The sequence below is a fragment of the Aphelocoma coerulescens genome, chromosome 8 (genome assembly GCF_041296385.1).
Source record: "Aphelocoma coerulescens isolate FSJ_1873_10779 chromosome 8, UR_Acoe_1.0, whole genome shotgun sequence".
In the NCBI taxonomy this organism is placed as follows: domain Eukaryota; kingdom Metazoa; phylum Chordata; class Aves; order Passeriformes; family Corvidae; genus Aphelocoma; species Aphelocoma coerulescens.
In genome coordinates, this window is record NC_091022.1 from 15,577,138 (window position 1) to 15,599,960 (window position 22,823).

General features: G+C 40.5%; 1 protein-coding gene across 1 annotated transcript; it reads left to right on the top strand.

The window, feature by feature from the left end:
* Window positions 1–1,212: 1,212 nt before the first annotated feature.
* ALG14 (ALG14 UDP-N-acetylglucosaminyltransferase subunit) lies at window positions 1,213–21,884 on the top strand. The gene is made up of 4 exons (XM_069022909.1): window positions 1,213–1,396; window positions 3,776–3,927; window positions 8,524–8,646; window positions 21,506–21,884. The coding sequence occupies exons 1-4, from the start codon at window positions 1,264–1,266 to the stop codon at window positions 21,734–21,736; spliced, it is 639 nt and encodes a 212-aa protein (XP_068879010.1). The 5' UTR covers window positions 1,213–1,263; the 3' UTR covers window positions 21,737–21,884.
* The last annotated feature ends 939 nt before the right edge of the window (window positions 21,885–22,823 follow it).

Sequence of the window (22,823 nt, forward strand, 5' to 3'; positions counted from 1 at the left end):
GGTTACTCATTTGGGTGGAAGACAAACTTACCATGGTAATACTGTTTTTAATAGTCTCTGCTTAAAACAACTGCAGAATTATATGTTACACTGATGTAAAGAAAAAAACATAATCTGTAAAGCTGTGGAGCATGAATCAGAAAGATTCACTTCAGAGCCAAAGATGGCAAAGGATTGCTGGAGTGTGTATCTTTTACTTGTATGACATACAATAACCATTGGAATCCACAACTGGCACATTTTTGTTAAAAATGAGAAAGAAACATTCAGCTTCCAAGGCTGGTAGGGATACAAAAAGTCCAATTTGTTCAGAATGAGTAAGAGGAAAAAAACAGCCAGAGAAACCATGGCAGACAGATGCAGAATTGCAATGTGTGTGATCTATTGTGTTTGTGCACTTGAGGTACAAGTGCACAGCTGTCACGTTTCATGTTTGACAACTCACTCCATAAAGCAGTAGCGTCAAACCTCTCCATAAAGCTCCAGAGTTCATCGCTCCTGATTCACTGGCCAAGAGGAGGGCCTTGCTCCCTGGCACAGAATTTAAGGACAATGACGAACAAACGCTTTCCTAATCATAAAATGCAATATCTTACTCTTTCTAGCAAACACACGTCTCATCTGAGATTAATCCGACGGCTGAATCATCGCTATCTCCCAACAAAGACCGGATGCTGACGGAGACAGAAAGAGTGCTGATCTGTTGCTCCACGCTTCTTACTGAAATAAAAAGCTTAAGTACTACCATGAATGAAAACAAGAACCACGACAGGGAGTGAAATGTTAATATTCTTTATTTTATGCATTACTGCAGGCTGTGTAACCTTACAGTCGCATGTGAGCAGACGTACCTGGATCAGCATCTGCGCCTCAGCGGAGCCCCGCTGCGCTGTCCTACAGCGGGCAGCTCCCCCTCAGCTCCTGCCGCCCGTGCACAGCGGCAGGCTGGGCCCGCGGGCCCTGAGAGCGCCGGCTCTCGTCATCCCCGTGCTTACGGGGGTATTTCGGAGCCCCGGGACGCCGGCTGCGGGGCAGCGGGTGCCAGCGCTGCTCGGAGGTGCGGGGAACCCAGGGCGGGCACACGGGGAGCCCCTCACGCCGCATCACCGCGCCCGCCGAGCCCCGCCTGCCCGCCCGCGGCCGCCACCGCCCCCGCGGCCGCCACCGCGCTCACAGCGCGGATTGAAGGGAGACTTGAACCGCGCCGGCCGCCGTACGGGGAGGTGCCACTGCCGCTTCCGCGCGGGGTGGCCCCGGCGGCGGATGGAGGAGCTGCCTGTCGTCGTCCTTCTGCTCCTCCTCCTCTCCTTACTGCTTGTCCCCCTCGTGCTCCTGGATAGGAGGTGCCGCGGCCGGCGGACGCCTCCGTTCAGTCTCCTGGTGGTGGCCGGCTCTGGTGAGTGGGGGTTGGCGCCGACGGGAGCCGGTGGCGGCGCAGAGCTGCCGCTCCATGTTCCTGGAACTACGAGTCCCGGCATGCAGCGCGGCGCGCAGCCAGCGCGGCGCCGCCGATTTGCCCTAGTGTACGCCGGGAGTTGTAGTCGCGGCGGCACGTGTCAGCAGCCGGGCCGGGGCCCCGCCATGGCAGCTCCCGCGGGCCGGCCGGGCCGGGTGTCCTCGGGGCCGCCGCCTGTCTTTGGGTGTGTTGGTTCTCGATTTGAGTCATTGTTATGCTACATACTCATCTTGGGCATTTTCGTCCGTGTTTATGTCCGGCAGTTCAGTTTCAGAACCTTTCCCTCCAACAGCACGTGCATTTCACCAAAGTCACGTGCAAAGGCATCGATAAACTGGTGCAGGACTGACACGTGCAGCTTCTCGGTCTTCTGACTGAAAATCAGTGGTGGTGATGGATCACTGAGAGCACGGCTTTCCAAAGATTGGCACGCCCTTTACATACGTGGCATTTTGCAATTTACCCAAACCACCTTGCTGTGATTTACTTACGAGAGTCACACGTGGATCCGTTAGAGGCAGGAATGTCACCCCACGCTCACAAGGGGGTATAGTACTCCTTGTTACCCCCCCAGAGTTGAAGGGCAATTAATTTACCCCCAAAAAATTATTTTAAAATTTGCAGTTGACAGATACAGGCCCGCTGTGATTTCAGCACCTCAGTATCCCTTTGGTTTTTGCACCAATGAATTGACTAATAATCCCAAGATCTTTCTGCAATCTGAGTTTGACTGGCAGTTTTATAATTCTTGAGGTCATCTTTACTTCCACTAGGGCTGGAAATGTGTGTGCTTTCCTTCAGTCCTTTGGATTCTAGTTTGTCCATATTAAAAGAATACTTCCACTATATATAAGCTTACCAGGTGAAATAATACATGTCAGTTAAGATTCATGTAATGTTCAAGCCTATTCTGTGAGACTTTTAAGTAGAAATCTCCTGCTCTTCTGTGAGTGCTCAGATAATTGCATTAAAATTTGTGAAACCTTTAACAAACACCACTCCGGAGAAAATATCTCCAAATGAATTTGAAAAATACCGCATGAAATTGTACAGAAAGGTGGCCAAGTCTGGTGCAATGCTGCAACATAGCTCTCCTTGCTTGTCAGTTCTTCACCAGCTACAAGTGCTTAACCTGTGCAGCAAAGGTCTCTTGGGAGCCTAGAGACACCGAACAGCAGGAGGTAGTAGGAATACATTTAGTTTACTGTTTTGATCTGCAACTTCCAGCAGAAAAGTAACACATCCAGTAAACACTTATGGGTGCGGTTTCATGTTGGTCTGATCCAGTCCAACAGATAAAAGGTGAGACTGCTCCACTTTACCTATTCACACAATCTTCCTTCTCCCCCACTCTAACTGCTTTGTAGGAAACTCAAATGACCAAAAAAAAAAAAATTAACCCAGCTCCCAAAAAGCACAGTAAGTACACCCTCCCCTTCTCTCGGTTTAGTGCCAGTTTAGCTCCGGGACAGAGTGACCCTGCAGTAGAAGGTTGTGAAGGCCCGTTCAAGGGCAGTGGTCAGAGCAGCAGCTGGAGAAGGACTGCTTGTTCTGTCAGCACCCAGCGGCTGCACCGCTGTGGCTGCAGGGTGACCCCGCTGTGGCTGGCACTGCTGTGGCTGCAGGGTGACACTGCTGTGGCTGGTACTGCTGTGGCTGCAGGGTGACCCCGCTGTGGCTGGCACCGCTGTGGCTGCAGGGTGACACTGCTGTGGCTGGCACTGCTGTGGCTGCAGGGTGACCCCGCTGTGGCTGGCACCGCTGTGGCTGCAGGGTGACCCCGCTGTGGCTGCAGGGTGACACTGCTGTGGCTGCAGGGTGACCCCGCTGTGGCTGCAGGGTGGTGCTGCTGCCTGGCTGGTTCGGTGTGATGAGCTGGGATAGTGCAGCCCCTGCTCGGGCAGGTCACAGCCCAGGTCAGGGTCAGTGGCAGTTCTGCTTCCAAGGTGCAGCTCTGAGACAGATCCCGTCCAGCTTCATTTTGACCATCGCACCAGGGGGTGGCCTTTGAGTACAGATTACAGTGTCACTCTTTTCCCGGTGTTCTGCACTGTGTACAGGAGATTAAGCACAAATGTCAGATGCCTGTGTGACCCTGATTCAATCCCATTTCATTGGAAAACGTCCATCAATACCACTTCAGTGGGAGCTGAGTTCTTTCCATGTTACTATCCTCTAATTGAAGCCTTTACTCTCAGAAGATACTCTCACTGGTAGTAGTAGTACCAATATGCTTTAAAATGAAAAGTGACTGATTCAGCTGAAGAAATGGAAAGCTACGAAATTTTTCACATACTAATTGCAGCTTTTGTTTAACAGGTGGGCACACAACAGAAATCCTGAGGTTACTTAGCTGTTTGTCAGAGTCATACTCTCCTACACATTATGTTTTGGCGGACTCAGATAAGATGAGTGAAGCTAAAATACGTTCTTTTGAACAAAAAAGAGCTGAAACATACTCCAACTCCCAGGTAACTTGTTAAATATACTCATGTAAGAAAAATCTTAACATGACATTCTAATTCAAGGCTGTTTAGAAGTGGTTCTTTGAAAGGATATTTATATAATCAACAAGTGCGTTTGATTTTCTAGGTATTGATGACCACTTGCACTAAAGCTCAGCTAAGGGTGCCATTCTATGCAAACTGGTTCTAGAAATAAAATAAATAAACACTACTAATTAATGCTGTACTAGAGAGACACTGAAAATGCAAAGTAAATATGCCTAAAAATAGCAAATGCCATTCTTGCTCCCTGTTTTCATTACCACCTTCCTTACTTTCTCTTAAAAGCCTTTACCTCTTGTTTAACATGTTAATCCACTTAAAGTGATGAGAGAATGTAATTGTAGTGAAAGTAACTGTACAAGGAAGGCTCTCCCTTGCTCAAGAAAAACATGCTGAAAAGAAGTCTCTTAATTTTGTAAATCAGCTAGCCATTAAAGTGTTACTTGTAGCTATAAGAGTACTGGGGACAAAAATATGGCAGAGGATTTTTTTTTTTTTTTAGTTTGGCATTTCCCTCAGTGACACATAGTATTTTTTTTGAAAGAAATTATATATAAAAATATTTTATCTAAGAAAACCATAATTTAAATTGTATTGGCTTTGTGTATTTCTAGACTGTGTCTTGATTGTATTTCTAAAATAAATTATTAAACGTGTGTTTAAAAGGGATGCAAGGCCTCTGAATGTCAGTTTTCTGACTGATAACCTGAGCAAATGCTGAACTCCTAAAAATCCTGAAAAAATCATTAAAATATCTTGTTTATCTTTTTCTCAGATGTTTGCTTGCTTTCAACTAGTTTGCTGTATGATTAACAGACAGCAGCATAACTGCTGACCTCAAGTGGGATCTGACATCCAGTGAGATTAGTAGAGAGTAAGTGGAATAAGTACAGTGGAAATGAATGTTCTGACTACAGAAATCATAAGTTCTTTTGAGCAAATAGGACAGCACACAGTAAACTAATTATTTACATGGTGTTGATTTCATATGGTGCACTTCCATTGTCGTCAGCAGCCCTATTGGGACAAAAGACTGTTGGACTCAGTACCAACGATTTTCAGAATAAACCCTTTTAATGTAAGGCAACTGCTGCTAAGGTGAACAACAGGCTCACTTAGGAATGACATTTTTAAGTTTGTTTACCCCAACTTTCACCTTTCATTGTGCACCGAGGATGGATGCTTAATAAAGTGACCAGAGGTATTTCCTGTTCAGAGAAATCTGGCTGGGTAAATAGCCATTCACACAGTCATGTTCACTTACCTGAAAAATTTCCAACCCTAAATTATTAGATTTCTTAAAGATACATATTTTCAGTATTAAAAGGTTATGTGGTTTTCATAGTTCACTTGTTTTTGCCAAGCAGCTTCCCTTTTATAAACCCTCCAACTACTAACAGATCCTGTAGTTATATTTTCCCTCAATGTTGAAAGCCAGAGGAACACTTTTGGCTGCATGTGGGTTTGATGTCTGGATAACAGATGCTGATGTTCCTTTGACCATTCTCTTTCTACTGAGAAAAAGTCTTTAGAGTGAAAATGAAAGATAAATTTTGGAAAGTAAAGATCACATGCTTGTAACATATATTTGCTAACTTTCAGAGTGTGCTTTCACACACTCATACACAGTGTGTGTTTTGTTATAGGGGACACTGGAGATCATCAAACATTTAAAAATTATGTCTTAGTAGCTTCTTACAGCTTTGCATAAATGAAAGGGAGAAGTCTGAATGCTTCAACACATGGTCATTCCTTTCCTCATCTTGTTAAGGAAGTAAATTTTTTCAGAACTAAGGACCAGATGGAAGACAAATTACAATAATGATGTAACAGAAAATCAGTGATGTAAAAGAAAGTTGAACACACACACCTCCCCAAATATTTTTCTTTTTCATCTGTGGTCTAGCTCCATTTTAACAGCTATTCAGGGAGAAGGAAGGAAAGCCAGAATGAGCATCTTGCTTACAAGAAGAAAAATGCTGCACCTTGACCCACTCAGTCTCTTGAAAAAGAAATCAAAAATGCCTCCTATGAAAAGTCTCTGGTTCTGCTATCACTGACCTCTTTGTTGCCCCCCACCTGTAACCACAACTATTCCACATGGATGCCCCCAGAGCTGTTACTCAGGGAACCTTCTGTGCTCCTGCAGAACCTGTTTCAGCTGCTGTCAACATCCTCTAGCAGCAGAGAGACAACTTAGATTTGTTGACTGAAGAACACGAATTCCTATACCCCCATTGCTCATGTCTGAGATGAGCAACCAGATTAACTAACCTTTACATAAACCTCTTCTGACCATATGTTCTTTTCCATTTTATGTTTCATGAGAGGTACTATGCTAAGAAATCTTTTTTCTCAGCATGAGAAAGAATTATGTAAACCCAGTTTCTTTGCAAGCATTGCAGTATATTCAGCTAAGCATATTATAATAATTCACAGCAGTTGCAGTTTCCCACCAGCTTTTCCTTGCATCCTTGCAAAACAACAATATTTACTAGGTAAAGGACTACATCACTGGTTTTGAAATTACATTATGGACTTGCCAGTTTGGAACATTTGTTTTCAAAGTAAAAAAAAAAAAATTCATCACTTACAAAGATGTAAAGAAAAAAAATGCAACAATATGACACCATACTAGATAGAGGAGAAATCTTTTTCTGGTATCAGACATATTATGCAGTATTCCAGCAAAATAGACAGGATGTACCTTTGTCTGGAACATTGACAGGACTTCATGAGGTGAGAGTCTGGGATTACAGAAGCATCTGGCAGTGGCTTTTAAACAAACAAACAACAACAAACCCCCCCCCCAGTTTTGTTTTTCTTATTATTATTTAGGAGTTGTTTGATGTGTGGACTGAAGTCCTAACATGACATAGACACTGATGTGCAAAGTTTTCAGCAGGTTTTTTGAAAAGTATAGATAAAATCGGCCTGATCTTTACTTGAATTCTACGAGTAAATTTCTACTTTGATACTGTTTGGAGTTCCTGCCAAGTTTTGCTGAAATTATTTGGGTTTTTTAATGATGAAGAAAATAATGTACAGTTTTTTTCTCAAATACTCTTTAACACCATTCTTACAGTGAAGGTTCATCTGAATAGTTCCACTGAGCCGTGATCTGCCTAAAACCACCTTACCATACCCATATTTCTTGCAGGGCTGAGTACTACGCAAGGGTCTAAACTCCACTTACAGCATTTCTTTTTATTACCTGAACTCTTCCAAAGCTTTAAGAGACAGAGGCAGTGATAACCAGAAACCTGTTGAATAGGGAGCAGGGGGTATGTTTATTTTTCGTATTCTGTTGTCAGAGTAATGCAATCGGAGTTTCAACACCTACAAATAAAATATAAAAAAATCAGTTTGTAACACCTGTTAATGCCTTCCAGTATCACAGCTATTAAAGAAACATATCACAGTGAAACAGGATCATTTCTGTCAAGAAAATTAACATTCTGCATTTACAAGTGTTAGGAGTTTTTTATTCTTTCCACCTTATATATTAAAAAAGTCCCAGTTATTGCTATTCAAAACAGATTTGTACTTACAGTTTGTACTTACCATACAGCTTTTGTCATCTCTCAGGGGCACAAATCACCAGGACTAAGCTATGACAATTAGCAATGTGCATTTGAAGTAACTGGGCAATTTTCAGTATTTAGAGTTTCTCACACCCAATATAAGTTCTTCCAGAGTGGTAGTGATCTGGTGTCCCATGTGAAGTGAGATAACAACTACTGTCCACATGTCAGCATCACTGAACACTGCACTGCAGCCACTACATTTGTTTCATTTAAACTGTCAAAAACGTCTGTCAGGAGGAGTGCCTTCTGACATAGCAGTAATTCCTAGGGGCAGCTCCTCTGCATCGAGGTAAAGCCACCTGCAAGGAGGGCTGGCAGCCCAACAACTGCTCCCTGCTCCCAGAGTTTCAAGACAAAAAGACAACATCCTTGCTTTATTAATTTGGTACTTTTTACACACAGTGAATCATCTTCACTTAGGGAAAGAACAAAGAAAGTTACTTCTTTACCTATTTTTTATTTAATGGTAAGATGTTCTTTCCTGTTTCTTTAGGCAAATATTTTGCATTTTGAACATGCATCATGCATATCTTTTGAATACTCACTGAGTACTCCTTTAAAGGATGGTGATAGCTGCTTTTACGTTTTTGATAGCACTCCGCGGACATCAGCGGGGAAAAGCCGCTGCATTTGGTGCCCCGAAAGCCCCCGGGAGTTTCAGGGGCCGGGGGCCGCAGTGCGGCTCCGAGCGCCGCTGGTGCCCACGAGGTGCCGCACTCGCCCAACACTCCCGGCACAACTGCGGGGACTTGCCAGCGGTTTGACGTAACCTGAGACGGGACTAAACAATAGCTACATAGTTCTAGTATTCCTCTGTACCTTTTATACTTTACTGTATGCTTTTTATACACAAAACGTCTCCAAACTAGAGTAAAAAAAAATTTAAGAAAAGATTGCTACAGACAGATTTAGAAAGAAGGAGCCACAGCATTCTCAGAAAAGTAACAGCTCCTCTCCTCGTGCTGTTTTCCAGTTCACCCTTGATCGCATTCCCAGAAGCCGTGAGGTTAGACAGTCTTGGATCTCCTCTGTGGTAACAACACTATACTCCATACTTTACTCTCTTCCTCTGACCTACAAACGGAAACCAGATTTGGTAGGTAAAGAAAATTTTAATTTATTGAGAACTTGCTAATCCCCATCATAAAAGCACTTGGAATATCAACACATTGCAGACTGCATCTCATATGTATGCTTAGATTTACAATTAAGAGGAAAACTATTTTTAATGTTAAATTAAATATAGCAGCAATGCATCAAGAAAGAACAGGTTGCACTGCTGATGAATTAGAATAGCAAATACCAGTTTTCCCTCTCTAAGTTTGCAAGTAACATCAGAGAGTCGCTCCCTTGTTTTGCTGGTAGAGCTAGCAAAAACAAGATTGCTTCTTCCTGATAATATCTCTTCAGGATTGCAGCAGCACAAACTATGCCTGAAAGCCTGGTTATCCTGTTGGCTGGGCTTGCTTCTAAAATGGTATGACCAGTCTGGCACAGACAGGTTCAGACCAGCGCAAATATATACAGATTCAGTTCTTGTGCTTACATGGACTTTTGAGCTACAATGCATATTTATTTAGTCTTTGGCTGACTGACATTAATTATCTCCTCTAATGACAAAAAGCATCACTGCTGAAGTAGCAACTCCTCAGCACTTTAGTAGCTTTTTCAAGCTGTTCAGAAAACTGCACTCTCATGCTAATTACATTTATTTTAAAATATTCCACACATTTAAACAAGGCAGAAGCATTCAGGGTTGTCAGATGGTAGAACTACAAAGGAGACAGTCAATCCATAAAGTTTTGTGTTAACATAAAAGGTAGTGCACTGGTCTCCTAGATTTAAGTCTTAAAATTCTGTGAGAAAAAATTTGGTTGCAGCTGGCTTCTCTCTAGAGTTGGTGTCATCTTAAGGAGTTAGTAATCTAAACTTGAAGGCTTTTTAAAAAGCATTATGTTAGCAGAACTTCAAATTCATATTTTATGAGGTTTAAAATATTTTAATGAAGCATGTAAAAACTAGTGCAGTAACAAGGTATTTTTCATAGTTTAGTAGTCGCATCTATACATGCACAGAGGATACTTGTAAAGAGACTTCTTAAAATCCCTCTGTGAACTGTGTAACTAATTCTAAAGAGGCTTTTTAATGTTTGTGATATTTTGAATGTTTAGAGAGGCTGCTGTGAGTAATTTGATCTCATTTGCTTCAATAGTACTGGTCAGTTCCTGTCAGATCAAAAGCTACTTGCTTGCTGGAATTTTCAAAGCAGTTTAGTGTGCAGAACAACAAAAGTAGCTTTTTCTGCAGTTACTGTTTTTCAAGCCTGTTTCGAAAACCGGAGATAAAATTGGGAGAGGGGAGAAGGTGGCATATTCTTTCTGCAGTGATTTTGATTGGGGCAGAGGTAATAGTCAAGTTTGTTTACATGAGCAAACAGAAGAATGTGAGTAACATAATAATCACTTTGCTACACCATTGTGTTAGGTTAATGTATATTTATTTTTTTACTTACTACAAAAGAAATTGACTGGAAAAATATCACTGTGTAGCTTATTATAGGAAGCAGGAAGTTACTAATCTAATTCTACGTTTTCTCTATTTACCAAAGGAATTTAAAGTGACAGTGAGATTTACACATAGAATTATTAGAAATGGTGTTGGAGTTGATGAACTGTGATAAGCTATCAGAAGACTAACGTTTTTGAAAAACACTTGCCCTTGTAAAATTAAGGATACATTTTAGCAAGGTCTTTAAGCCCTTTGCAGTGTTTAAAGTAACCCCTGTTTCAAAATGAGATCCAAAGAGTCTTCATCCGTGGTTAAAGAGCTGCAGGGGAAGGCAACCCAAATTGCTTTTTGTCAGGTGCAATTACCAACCACAAATAGCAGCTGGCAGAAGCATCTCTGGCATTGTGGCAAATCGTGTACCAGTTAAAAGCTGCTTACATACTCGTGTGCATATCTTAGTTTAAGAATTCTGTAAAATATAGTAACTCAGAGAGCTGCAAAGATTTTAAAACACTTATCTGAGGAGACTGATTCAGGGATTAAAATGTCTCACATTGCCAGTGAAAAGACTGTATGGTATGTGAAGCAACTGGTAGTATTTAATTGCCTTTCAACAAAAATGTTTGCAGTGAATTGAAACTCACTCTACTCTTGGCAAAATGCAATGCTTAGTAATATAAAGAACTAGAAAGGCTGGGACAAATGCTGGCATTCACAGGATTCATCTATAACTTTTGGCATGGAAATCAACAACCGAGTTTAGAAACAAGCACCATATTACATCATGCTGAGAGCTTTGTATTTTTAAACAGTAGAGCTTACAGAGGGTGCTGTACATTTTCAGTCTAGACTCTGGTTTTGTTTAACTGCAGGAGTGAAAGACAACATCGAGTTGCTTCTTAGTCATTTGTAAGCATGAGTGATCCCCAAATCCTTACCTGTGATTTCAGGCTTGTCAGAAATATGTCTATGAAGGAATGACTGAAGTCTTCTCTAAGTACCCACAATCTAGAGAAACACAGAAATGTTGCAGTTGTCAAGAAATGCAGGAAAAGAGAAGTACTGCAAAGGGAGCCCAAAACCATTAGGTGCACAAAGGCAAGATTTGGAACAGATATGCTAGTTATGCCAACCTAAGCCTATCTGTGGAGTACAAATAGCTGCAAAAGGGAAACAGCAAACCCAGCTGCACAGGAGTTACTTGATATATGCTTTACTTGATGAGCACTGTGTCCCTTTTGTATCTCACACTGATCTGGCAAAGCTTCTTGGTTTACTTTCCATGAGAAATCAGTTCCATCTAACCTTTCTTCAAGACAGTAAGTTCAGAAAGAACAGAACGACTTCCTGGAGATCTTTGCTTTCTTGCAGGACTTGACCCACACTTGAAGTGGGCCTCCAGAGAGTTTTAGAAATATAAAAGTTAGCTTAGTTGTTCAGCTTGAGATCATCTTCAGGAGGCCCATTTCTGAGTTACGAGCATTTGTGCTCTGCAAAGTTAAGTCCCTTTAGAGACATTAAGCCAAGTAACAATTAAGATGTCAGAAGTGATGATTGGCTTCTATAGCCAAGAATTACAGAAATAATGTGTCAGAGTGTTTTGCAGGTGAATGTGTGGTGGGCAGTTTTTACATCATCTATCTGCCTTAGATAGGCTTCCTATACAGAGACCTAAAATTCCAGGGAAGGAAAGACTTGTGCCAGCACACATTGCCTACACCTACCTTCCCCCAGAAAAGCTTTTAAAACCATTTATCAGCTGTAGCCAGACTTAACATACAGTCTCAAAGACTGCAAATTCCTACCATGAAAACAGGTAGCTGGGCAGAGAAAAGAGACTTTATTGTCTTCATTGAGAAAAAGGCTAAGAAGAAACATAAAACCAGAACAAGGTGTTATAAGATCTGTTATCTAGGAAAGGATGCACATCCTTCGTATTACAGAAAAATTAGACAAGCTGCACAGATATTTTTTTCCAAAGATAAAGAAAATTACTGCATCTTACACAGATTGTTTGTTATACAAGGACAAAACTAAAGTTACATCTTTCCTATAATATGCTTGAGGTCAGTCAGTAGATACAAGTTCAAAGGAAGCTGGCCTTCTCTTCTCTTGCTGCTTACTGAACCATTGTCCTTGGGCTAGTTTGCCAACCCTGAATCGAGGTTTTCAGGTGATCTAGCCTTTTGTCTGGATCATGATTATCCTGGTCATTCTGGCATACCTGAAAGCCAAACTGAAAATGAAGGATGTGCACCTACCACACAGCAGAAGTATTCTATCCATAGCCATAGACACTTCCAAGCCATAGATGGGTTATGTAATTGGGTCAGTGATTTGCTATCCTTTAATATAATTAAATTTCACCTAGAATTGTGCAGAAATGCTGCATAAAGTTCCATTCATTAGTAGATTGCACATTCTGGACCCTTAGGACCACACTTTTTTTCCTTTTCTGGGGACACTTCTCAACAGTTCCTAGTGCCTCAGGGCAGTACAGAGCCTGAAATAAGTAGATGTTTTCAGATGACTGCTATTTGGAAAAACCTGGGTTAAATCAGGCTAAGAAGACGGTCCTCCCACATTAGGGCCTCCTTCCTGTGGGAAGTCTGTAGTAAGTTTACATTTGCACAGCAAGTACGTGCTCTGCTGTCACTCCCTCCCCACCAGCTGTCAGTTGAATGAGTCTCTCCTTTTTAAACTTCTTTCTAGAAGCCTGAAAGCTGCACAGCTCACCATGCTTGTAGCAATCTACCTATTCTTTTATGACTGCACATCACACATGCCTGGTCCCCTGACTGGTTAAACTGACTGAGGCAGCTTCTGGTTACAGAAGTGTTCACACAGTAAGCTAAATGAAAGGAGATCATTATTTCATTTAGCTAAGATTTTCCATTCTTTGTGCCCTGCCCAAAATATCTTAAGTTCATAACACTCTCACAAATTACTGTGACAAATAGTAAGTTATTGTCCCTTATATCACGGTTCTAATTGGAACTTTGTGGAAAGCTACAAAATCTGGGTGGTGGCGTTTTTTTCTCTATTCATTTTTTAACAAATGAACTTTGTATAATGCAATATTAGGACTAACTGCTGCATTCTTTTGTATGCTGAAGCTTTCCCCGGTGTTTATAATTCTTTTGGACCAGATTGATAGTATGTCTGATCTACTCTTGTGCTTCTAGGATCAAAACAGTCAAAATAAGCAAGAGTAAGAACACTGGATTAAGACCTCCAGTGATACAAATTGTTTCATCTAAAAAGAAACCAAAGTGAAAGCATTAAAATTTGTGTTTAACTTCTCAGTGTTGATGAAAATGAGTCTTATTCACCCCTCCTACCTTGTGTACAGCTACCCTGCAGCCACAATGCAGAATTACCCTGTGCTGAGCACAGATAAACATCTAAAGCTATTCCAATCAGCTGGTTCAAAGCCGAATTGTAGCTCTGCCCTTTCCGTGACTGCTCGTTAGACGTGCCTATAGACACTCCTTTTCAGAGGGAGGACAGAAGTAGCAGTAAAGATGAACTGAGATCTTAGCTTAGATTTAAGGAGGCATTCTTAGACCTAAAAGAGTCTTAACTCATCAGCTATCAGGTTCATTAGGAACCTAATGAACACCCTGGTCACACTTCCACGTATGTTATAAAGCATTAACAGTCTTGCTAAATCTAACCACTGGTATGCAGATACAGACTGCCAACACCCCTAGGTTTTACACTAAGAAGATATTTCAGGCAGGTATTTGGTGCACATTCCTGCTATACCAGCTTCAGTGATTAGGCAGTAGCTCAGAGATGTTTTATGTACATTTAAATGTCATGTGTAGTTAACCTAAAATACTGCTTTCAAACTGAAGTTAAACAAATGCCCGATTAATGAAAGACACACTGAGATTTGCAATAGAAGGCTCATTTTAGGCTGCTATTAGTAACATACATGAGTATATTTGAAAGTCCTTGGATTTAATTTTTCCTTTCAAGTAGAAGCAGGCTACTACAATAAGCAGTATGTAAAAATTATTTGTAAAGAGGCTCAAAGGTTGGATGGTATTTCTCATGGTGACCAAGATGATGTAGTCAGGTTCAGATTCAGCCAAGGTGATGTTGCTGAAAGCCAGATAGTACCTAGTGTTGTAGCTAGAGATGTAGTTTAGTAGCTACCATTTAATTTACTTGGCAAAGGCCTTTTACTGAATTCTTTTATGACCAACTTTTTCATCTACACTAAGTCAAATTTCCTCTACTTCCTACTAATTTGTCAGCAGCAATAAACCACATACCCATTCCATAGTAACATAGGCAGGGAGTTAGTTTATTCTCCACCCTGTATCTGCTTTGGTAATCTTGTTCTTTCTTAACCAACCTTCTACCCATCTCCCACGGTTTCTCAAAAGACTCAGTAGTTGTTTTGTTGGTTCCACTGACAGCCTGGGTTTTCTTGTAATGTTTTGATAACCAACACTAACATTTTCACAGACTTGAGCCTTAGTTCCAGTCTCACAGCTGTCATTTATTATTATTTTTAATTGAACATTCTGTGTTTGTCATTTTACGTTTGGCAACTAGGCTGGGAAGTATGCTGATGGAAACTACCCCTCCAAAGACCTTTTAATCCCAATGGCAGACCTGTCACCTGGCATACAGGGGCAGTTACGTAAGGTGCCTAAGGTTAGACTCCTTAGAAAAAATTAGAGCCTGCATGTTTCTTTAGACATCCAAACGAAGATTCTCAAACCTTCCTCACTAAGCCATTGCCTAACTTCTGACACTCTTAATGACCCCAGTCATATCTTTTATTTTCATCAGTAAAGCCCTTGGGCATACCCACAAGCAGACCTGAGCTGTTTTAAGTCTTTACAGTGTCAAATAGCCACATGCACAGCTAAGCTCCTGTGCTCTGCTGGAATCCAGGAGCTTCCCTCACTACTTTGTATGTGGATGCTGATGCAAATTACATCAGCTGAGCCTCTTCCCTTGTCTCTTGCCCCTGAGGACAATGGGTTGGTAACTCTGGGTCAGGCCTAGAAGGCAGAAGTGACAATGCCTAATGCTGTTATGATTAAATACTTACATCTAGTTCCTAGTGCTTTTGCAGAAGCTCTCCTTTTCTCCTATAGAAAAATCCACTAGGTAGGATTTTCCTTTCTCTCTCTCCCCAAACCTTTAGAAAGTGAGAGCTGCATAAAAGGTGATGCTTCCCAATCTATTTCATTCTATGATGAAAGTAATACTCAGAAACAAATAGAACTCCAGCTGTGTAGTGTACTGATTTAAGTCCTTGCTCTTCCACTTCTCTCTTCCCTACTCTGGCATTCACTAATCTTATTTATCCTGGTTAGGTAATCTGCCTGTAGGACCACACATGTCTCTGCTTGTTTTGAAGAGCACCTCACTTACTGGGTGTATTGTACAATAACAAGAGCTACTGTACCAGTGAGATCCAGAGGTGAAGAAGAAAGGTTTTCATGGCAATGCTACAAGCTCAGCTGCTGACCAGCCCAAACACAAGCTGTTGCTGTAGGACACTGTAACTTCCTTCTTGCACCCCTGATGATTCAAGTGATTTAGACAGTAGAAGATTAAAGTGTAGCTAGGTATAATTCAGTTCTACCTTAATTGCCTGATTTACATCAGACTACACAGCTAGTTTCTTGGCATTTTTTTGTCCTACCTTGCATTCTGCAGGTAAGTTCAAACAGCAAATAGGGTGTGAAGTTTTAGCTGGTTTTATATGCAGGTGGTGGAGGAAAGTGAACTGGATAAGATCTTCACTGTTCAGAAAGAATAAACCAGTAGGTATTTAATGACCTTTCTATTGTTGAAACAGAACCTGAAATTCTTCTTTCTCCCCCATCATTTGCAATAATAAGGAACTGTTGAAAAAGGTTCCTGCTTTTTTTAAACCGTAAAAAGTATTAACAGTTCTAAGTTAATTTTTCCTAAGGTTCAAAACTTGAATTTTCAGACATACTAAAGAGCAGGACTAGCAAAAGCTTCAATAACAACACTCCCTCTCAACATGCTTAAGTATTTGAGTGTGAAGTTTTTTAGACAGTAATATAGTATTAAAACCAAGTAAGTGCTGGTGAGCTCATGAGATGCTGTAATTTACACAGCAGAATACAAATCAATTCATTGAAGATTCTCTTCTTGTGCCACAGAAATAACCACCTCCCCCATCAAAACAAAAACCACACAAATGGAAACATTCATTATTCCTATAACATAGAAATACCTAATGGGGTTTTTTTTCCTACATTGTTAAAAAGTAGGTATTGCATAGCAGTTAAAAAAGTAGGACTTGCATAGATATATATATATATATCATTCAGTTAACCCAGCTTTGGTCCATTTTGTATCACTCCACTTGCCTTTGCCTCTCTTAGTAGTTGTCTATCACCACCACCTCCTATTCCCTTAGTCCTATCTCCAGTTGTTCAGCACTGTGGAATAGGGAGCAATGCCAGAATGAAGGAGGTCCAAGCAGTGTCCTAAAGGTACTCCAGGAGGTCGCTCCATGCCTGGTAAGCAGCACAGTCTTCAGTTCACACATGCACATCCCAGCAGCAAACAGCATTGCCACACTCCCACCATCCCCAGCCCCAGGGAGCAGGGCAATTTTTCTGCTCTTGACCAGGTGACAAAAGGCCAATCTCTGCAGAAGACATTAAGCAGGTGTTGCCAGTTTCCTATGCAAAGCAAAACACAAATTAGTTTTCCACTTTCTACTAAGTTTAGGGGGACTTATGTTGTGCTCCTTTTGATTGTTATAATTTGGGAATATAAGTAGTACTTAAACACTTGTTCTTTAAAAGATACACAGCAATTGTATGTTTATGTACTTATAAGAAAAAACTGCAAAACGTTTTTGCTTTAACCAGTGACATTTAATCCCAGTGAAGCTGCAAGCTCTGCTTTCAGTGTTTTCACTGGTAAATGTCACTCTGCTACAGTGCTGCATTCACCAACTCAAAAGTAGCTTTTATCAGCAGTGGTGCCATGTGCCAGTGTTCCCAGCAGTTCCCAGACTGCTGGCTTAGCTTATTTTCTTTCAACAGCTGTGGAAAATATCTGAAACACAAAGGCAAGAACTATTCCATTTTTATATAGAAGTGATTAATAGGAAATTAGATTTATAGAGTTGCTGAAGGTAAATGTTGTATTCTGATCCTTTACTTCTAAACTTCCAGTAATATACAGCTTGATTAGTTTATTGTCCTGTTTAAAGTTTGGTTTGATTGAATTGGAAGTGAATTTTAGTATGTAGGACTTAGTTTATAGACCTGTGAGCCCAGGCAGCCAGTGAGCCAATTTAACAGTGAGCTGGGCGTTTCTTTGCATTAGAGGTGCATATAAATGGTGTAGAGAGACCTGGAGCACTGGCTTCTGGGACAGTCCCTTACAGCTTCTTGGCAACAAAGTTGGAACCCCCAGTGACCCGGAAAGACCTTGGACAATTGCAGCTCAAGAGGTCACAAAAGTGACACAGAAATTGTCTTTGCCACCTCTTTCCCCCTTTCTGCTGCCTCATTAAGGAAGGCTGAACTCAGATTTTCAGAGATGTATCTCATGCAACACAAATATTCTACAGGCAGCCTTGTAGCTAAAGTAAGTAGATACTGAGGGAAGTAGATAATTGTAAATAGATATTTGAGGGAAACACCCTCAATAGCTGTTTGACCTTGTAGAGGCCCTGGTCCCCTCTGGTCCAATAGATTCCTGCCTCTTCCCCACAGCATGCTGATGATTGCCATGGGGTTCAGTAGGAGACACTGGTATTCTGCTAGTGGGGTAAAGCAAAAGCCTTGGTCTTTTTGAGGTGTAAGACATAATCATTCTCCAAAATTTACTTTTGAATAGTGTTTTGAAATTCACTAGTAGGAGTGCTCATCTTCTCACCTTTAAGGAAGGCTGTTTATTATTCAGTTCCTTTCCATCATCCTTTCTGGTTTGTGTGCTGGCAGGAGCTGAACAGCAGCATTTCTATCTTGCACATTCCCAAATGATTCCTCTTCTTTATAACATACATATTTGTTTTCTCAGAAGTTTCCCCTGTATTCCTTGAAGAGTGTATGATGTTGGACTCCAAGCAGAAGGACCACTGGTCTCCCTTCCTGCTGGCAGTGTGAGAGGGAGTAAGTAGGACTGGTCAGACCAGATTTTTGGAGGGGAATTGCCGCTGCAATTGCAACTGCACCAGTTCTAGGTAGGACATGTCTGTAGACATGCACTGAAGATTAACTGAAGGTTAATCTTCAGTTCTGATTTACAGATCACAGGCCCCAGTTCAGATAGTGATCTGTTTGTTTGTGGGCTTCAGCAGGTTTATAACAGTCTCTTTCAGGGGCCAGTTCCTGAATCTAAGCATTTTGGGATAGGAACATCTATAGTCAGAGTATTATGAGGACTTTGCATACAGAAATCCTATAGAGCCACATCTGCTTTGTCTTGTTTGAATTCATATGTGTGAAAGGGGAAAGAGCAGAAGACATGAGTTATGATCAGATCATGTTTTTTTTTAAAGATGTCAAGTCTATAATTTTCCTGGTCCTATTTCCTGTGTGCAAGTGCTTTTCCATGGATCAAAGGGCATCTGAGAAGCAGCTTACAAATGATAAACAGTCAGCAGAAGCTATAAACTGAGTACATCATATCAAAACCTGAATATAGGAGAGGTATTTTGTTATGATTTTAATTTCGATTGTTGCCTGTTTTGTACCTCAGCAAAGTAGTAACAGCAGCTCAGTGTGGCATTTAGAGCTACATAGAGGTTCACAGATAGACCCATTTACTGTTATTTCATTACATGATGTTTTGTGAGTACACTTAGTTTGGAATTCATTGTGGCAATTACCTCTGTGTGTGCATCTAGACACAAAGATACCAAATACTAAAAGGACTGGAGCTGCTGGCCAGGCTTAATAAAGGGGAGAAGTACGATGAAGCTTGAGGGAGACCATGATTGTAAAAATTCAGCTTTTTATAAAACCTGTTCTACAATTCTCAACTTCTGGGCTCAGTAGAATGTTAGGATGGCCACCTGACCTAAATCATATCCACAACTGATGTTTTTTGTGTCAGACGGTGGAAATTAAAGGACCAGTGCTTGAGCTTTCATAGTAGATGGAGGCTAAAAGAATGCAGAGCCATTCAGGAAGGAAGACAGCTGGAAGGGTGCCTGAGAAGAGGGTTGCAAAGAGAGATGAACACCAGTGATCACAAAGAAAACTAGGGAAGAGGATGGGTGGGAGACATCTCCGAGGATTGGGTAGAGTACAGACAGATTGATGGAAACGATGGCAGTGAGGAAAGGACAGGAGAGAGGATGGCAATAGAACAGAAATGGCAATAGAATAGGTGGCAATAGAAGAGAAAGGGCTCAGGGAGCAGTGAAGATAAGACAGTATGTGTACTCCAGGTAGCTCTACTAAAGGAAAGGAGAAGTGGAGTTCCTGTTCAGCAGTGGTGCACATTTTTGTTTGTTCACTTAAAGCTGAATTTTGAATAGGAAATCAGTAGTTTTACTGTACATTCAACTCACAAAAATAGTGAGTAGTAAATAATTTATTGGGGCTTTAGGTGGTTCTTATGCACTTGTCTGAAACAGCCCAGCTTCTGCAGGGATGCTGGTGGGTTTTGCCTGCAGACACAGGAGAACACATTATTTTCTATGCCTTTATTTTCACTACAGTAACAAATGCTATTACAAATAGACATACCTAAGCATGCCTTAAGTTACATGTCAGTAGCCATGTACCAGTACTGCAGTCAACATTCCTGCAAATTAGTTAAACTTTCCAGAAAATACAACAAAATGCATCATTTAGTTCACAGATATGGAAACGTTTCTTTGAAATGCAAAAAGGCAGCATGTGTGGTTGTTTTATGTCCTTACTCACCAAGCCAAACATATAAAAACCAGATCTTCATTCTCAGTAGATTGTAGAGTAGGATTTAAAGTCCCAGCATGGATGTGCTTGAAATCAGGTTCAGCAGGAGGTTTGAAACCACAGTATATTGCTCTGATTTCAAAATTCAGGTATGCAGTTGATGTGTTCAGCTTCTGAGCTATAGAGTACAAAAATAATACAAAATAAGTACACCATTGCAAGTTCCAAATTCAAGTATCTGTGAAGTTGATACCCTAAACTTTCAAGATTAAAACTGCATACAGCATGTTGCTTGTAAGGGACTTTGAGAAAACATCAGCAAAGTTGTACATTAATAAATAGTTCAATTAAGATCAACAATAAAATCAGAACATTTTTAGAAACAGTATTACAGTCTGTTGATTGTGGTAAGAAAACACAGCATTGCAATCATCACATCCCCAAGCTGGATTTCTGGGGCTATGATCAAGGCAAAGCATGGGTGAGAGAATTTGGAACTCTGTAGCTCCAAAGCTGTTGCTTTTAAGTGAGGCTCCCCCTTTATCAGTGGGATCTTGCCATGAAGCAGGAAAGGAAATGTTCTGAACTGATTGTTATAGCCCTGAAGCAGAAACTCAGATTTTTTTCCCTCACCAGTGTATCTTTTACAAGCTGGTGAACTTGGAACAAAAAAAAATGGGGTATAGGGCCATGCGTTTATAAAAGAACTCTTTATTGCCATGTAATCCCAGCTGTGCAGAAAAGTACTGATTACATGGTAGTATTTAAGTTTAGTGAGAAATTTCTTGCCTGAAATTAATTTTGATACCAAGTGGAGTGCCTAATATACCCTGGTTTAAACCTTTTACTTTTAAGCAGTCTGTTTTTCAGTTGAACAATGTCTAAAATTAAAAGAGTACTTTGCTTTGTTGTTAACATTTATACATGAATTTGAGATCCTCTGCTCCAAGGACATGACATGTTTTTGCCAAAACACCTTCCTCCTGTGTGCTTGTAACTGTCTCCTAGTGTTTATTAAAAATAAAAAATAAAACCGAGTCACACCTATCAGCTAATAGATTCTCGTGAAGGTCCTAATACATCAGCACATTTCTGATCAACTCTGAAGTGTTTTGCTGACTTAAGCCAAGGTTTAAGAGGTTTATAAGTGGATCCCAGGTTTAATCCTAATTAAATTTCTTTGGCTTTATTATGTGCACAGATTTCATGACTGATACTGATACGACACAAAGCTGTGACTGAGAGTAGAAGCTGTTTTGGTTATATAACCATGAGTCAAGGAACTGTAAACTTTTCCTTCATAGGAATAACCATGCCATCTCAGAGCTCTTTTCCTCCTTCATGACATGTAAAGAAATGTAGTATTTTTGACAGCTACTTTGAAATAATGTCTTTTGTTTGCCCCCCCGCTTTTTTTCGTATTCACCTGCCATTGCCATTTTTGAAATATATTTTTTGTGTAAATGTAATTTTAAATGAATATACACACTTTTAATTCTTTACTGTATGAAAATTCTCATTATTTACTTTTGTAATGTGTTTCATTTCTTTTAGATATTGTGCAATGGACCAGGAACATGTGTTCCTGTCTGTTTATCTGCTTTTCTTCTTGGCCTTCTACGAATAAAAAGAACAATCATTGTGTATGTAGAGAGCATCTGCCGTGTGGAAACTTTATCCCTGTCTGGAAAGATTCTTTACTACTTTTCAGATTATTTCATTGTTCAGTGGCCTGATCTAAAGAAAAAATATCCCAAGTCAGTGTATCTCGGTAGAATAGTGTAACAACAGAAGAAAAGCTAAGCTTTACCTAAAACAGACTCTGTAAGCTCCTCACTCACATTCCTGTAGTAATTTATTTTCAAGAATTCCTGTTATGAAATTAGGCTGGTACTGAAAAATGAGACAATAAAGATTTCTCTACATTTCAGTAAAATTTTTGTGTAGTTGTATTTATTGCTGTCATGTAGTTGTGTTCACCAATAACCCATAGTGGGTCTAAGTCTATTCTGCCTCTGCTTTCATCTAGTTTTCCTGCTATATGAATGGTAATTTTTGTCTACAAATAAATATGGGAATTTGTATGAATGTAGCATTTCCTGTAAGGAAACTTTGTGTCATTTTAAAAATTGTAAGCAACAAAGTCTTTTCTAGCACAACAGGCTTTATTTCCTTTGTGCTAGCAGTGAAGTCCCTTGTGAATCCTTAGAGTATAAAGGAAACAGTTATATTAAGTTGGCTTCATGACAGTTTGTACTTTGTAGTCTTCCAAAACCCGCAGAGCATTTAACTGGTATTATTTTTCCTCTGGTCTTGTCAAAGCTGTCCTTATAATCTGTTGTGCACCTTTTGAAAATTGTTGCTCACTTCTTAAGATAAATAAAAGAGTGACAAGTGTCATGCTACAGGCACAATACTTACCAATTTAAGAGGTAGTTTCTTCAAAGCTTATGTACAAAAAGCCATACCAAATCTACATCAAACAGAGCAAAACTGTCAGCTGGGGAAATTGAACTGGTTCAAGCTCTAAAATAGAGAAAAAAAATCAGTAATAAGGGAAGGAACAGAGTTTCCCTCTTTTTCTGATACAGTGAATTTGACTTTCAGTATATCCTGTTTTCTAATTTCAAGGACCTTACTTTCAACAGTACAATATACACTTAAGACTTTGCCATGAAAAATGTTATCCTGTACATTGGAACAACTTTTAAAAGGTATTTTGTTGGCAGTAAGTGTGTGAAAGCATACTCCATCATTTCACATTCATCTGGCAAAATGTAATTCTACAACTATCCCACCTATAAAGCAATATAAACACATCTGTCATCTGTACACACACAGAGCTATGTGGCTGGCTACAGTAACATAAACA

What these genes read in the sequence shown, in the direction of transcription:
- ALG14 (XM_069022909.1), top strand. Translation starts at nt 1,264, where the DNA reads ATGGAGGAGCTGCCTGTCGTCGTCCTTCTGCTCCTCCTCCTCTCCTTA. An exon ending in AAACATACTCCAACTCCCAG is followed by an intron (nt 3,928 to 8,523) that starts GTAACTTGTTAA and finishes GCTGTTTTCCAG; the next exon opens with TTCACCCTTGATCGCATTCC. An exon ending in ACAAACGGAAACCAGATTTG is followed by an intron (nt 8,647 to 21,505) that starts GTAGGTAAAGAA and finishes CATTTCTTTTAG; the next exon opens with ATATTGTGCAATGGACCAGG.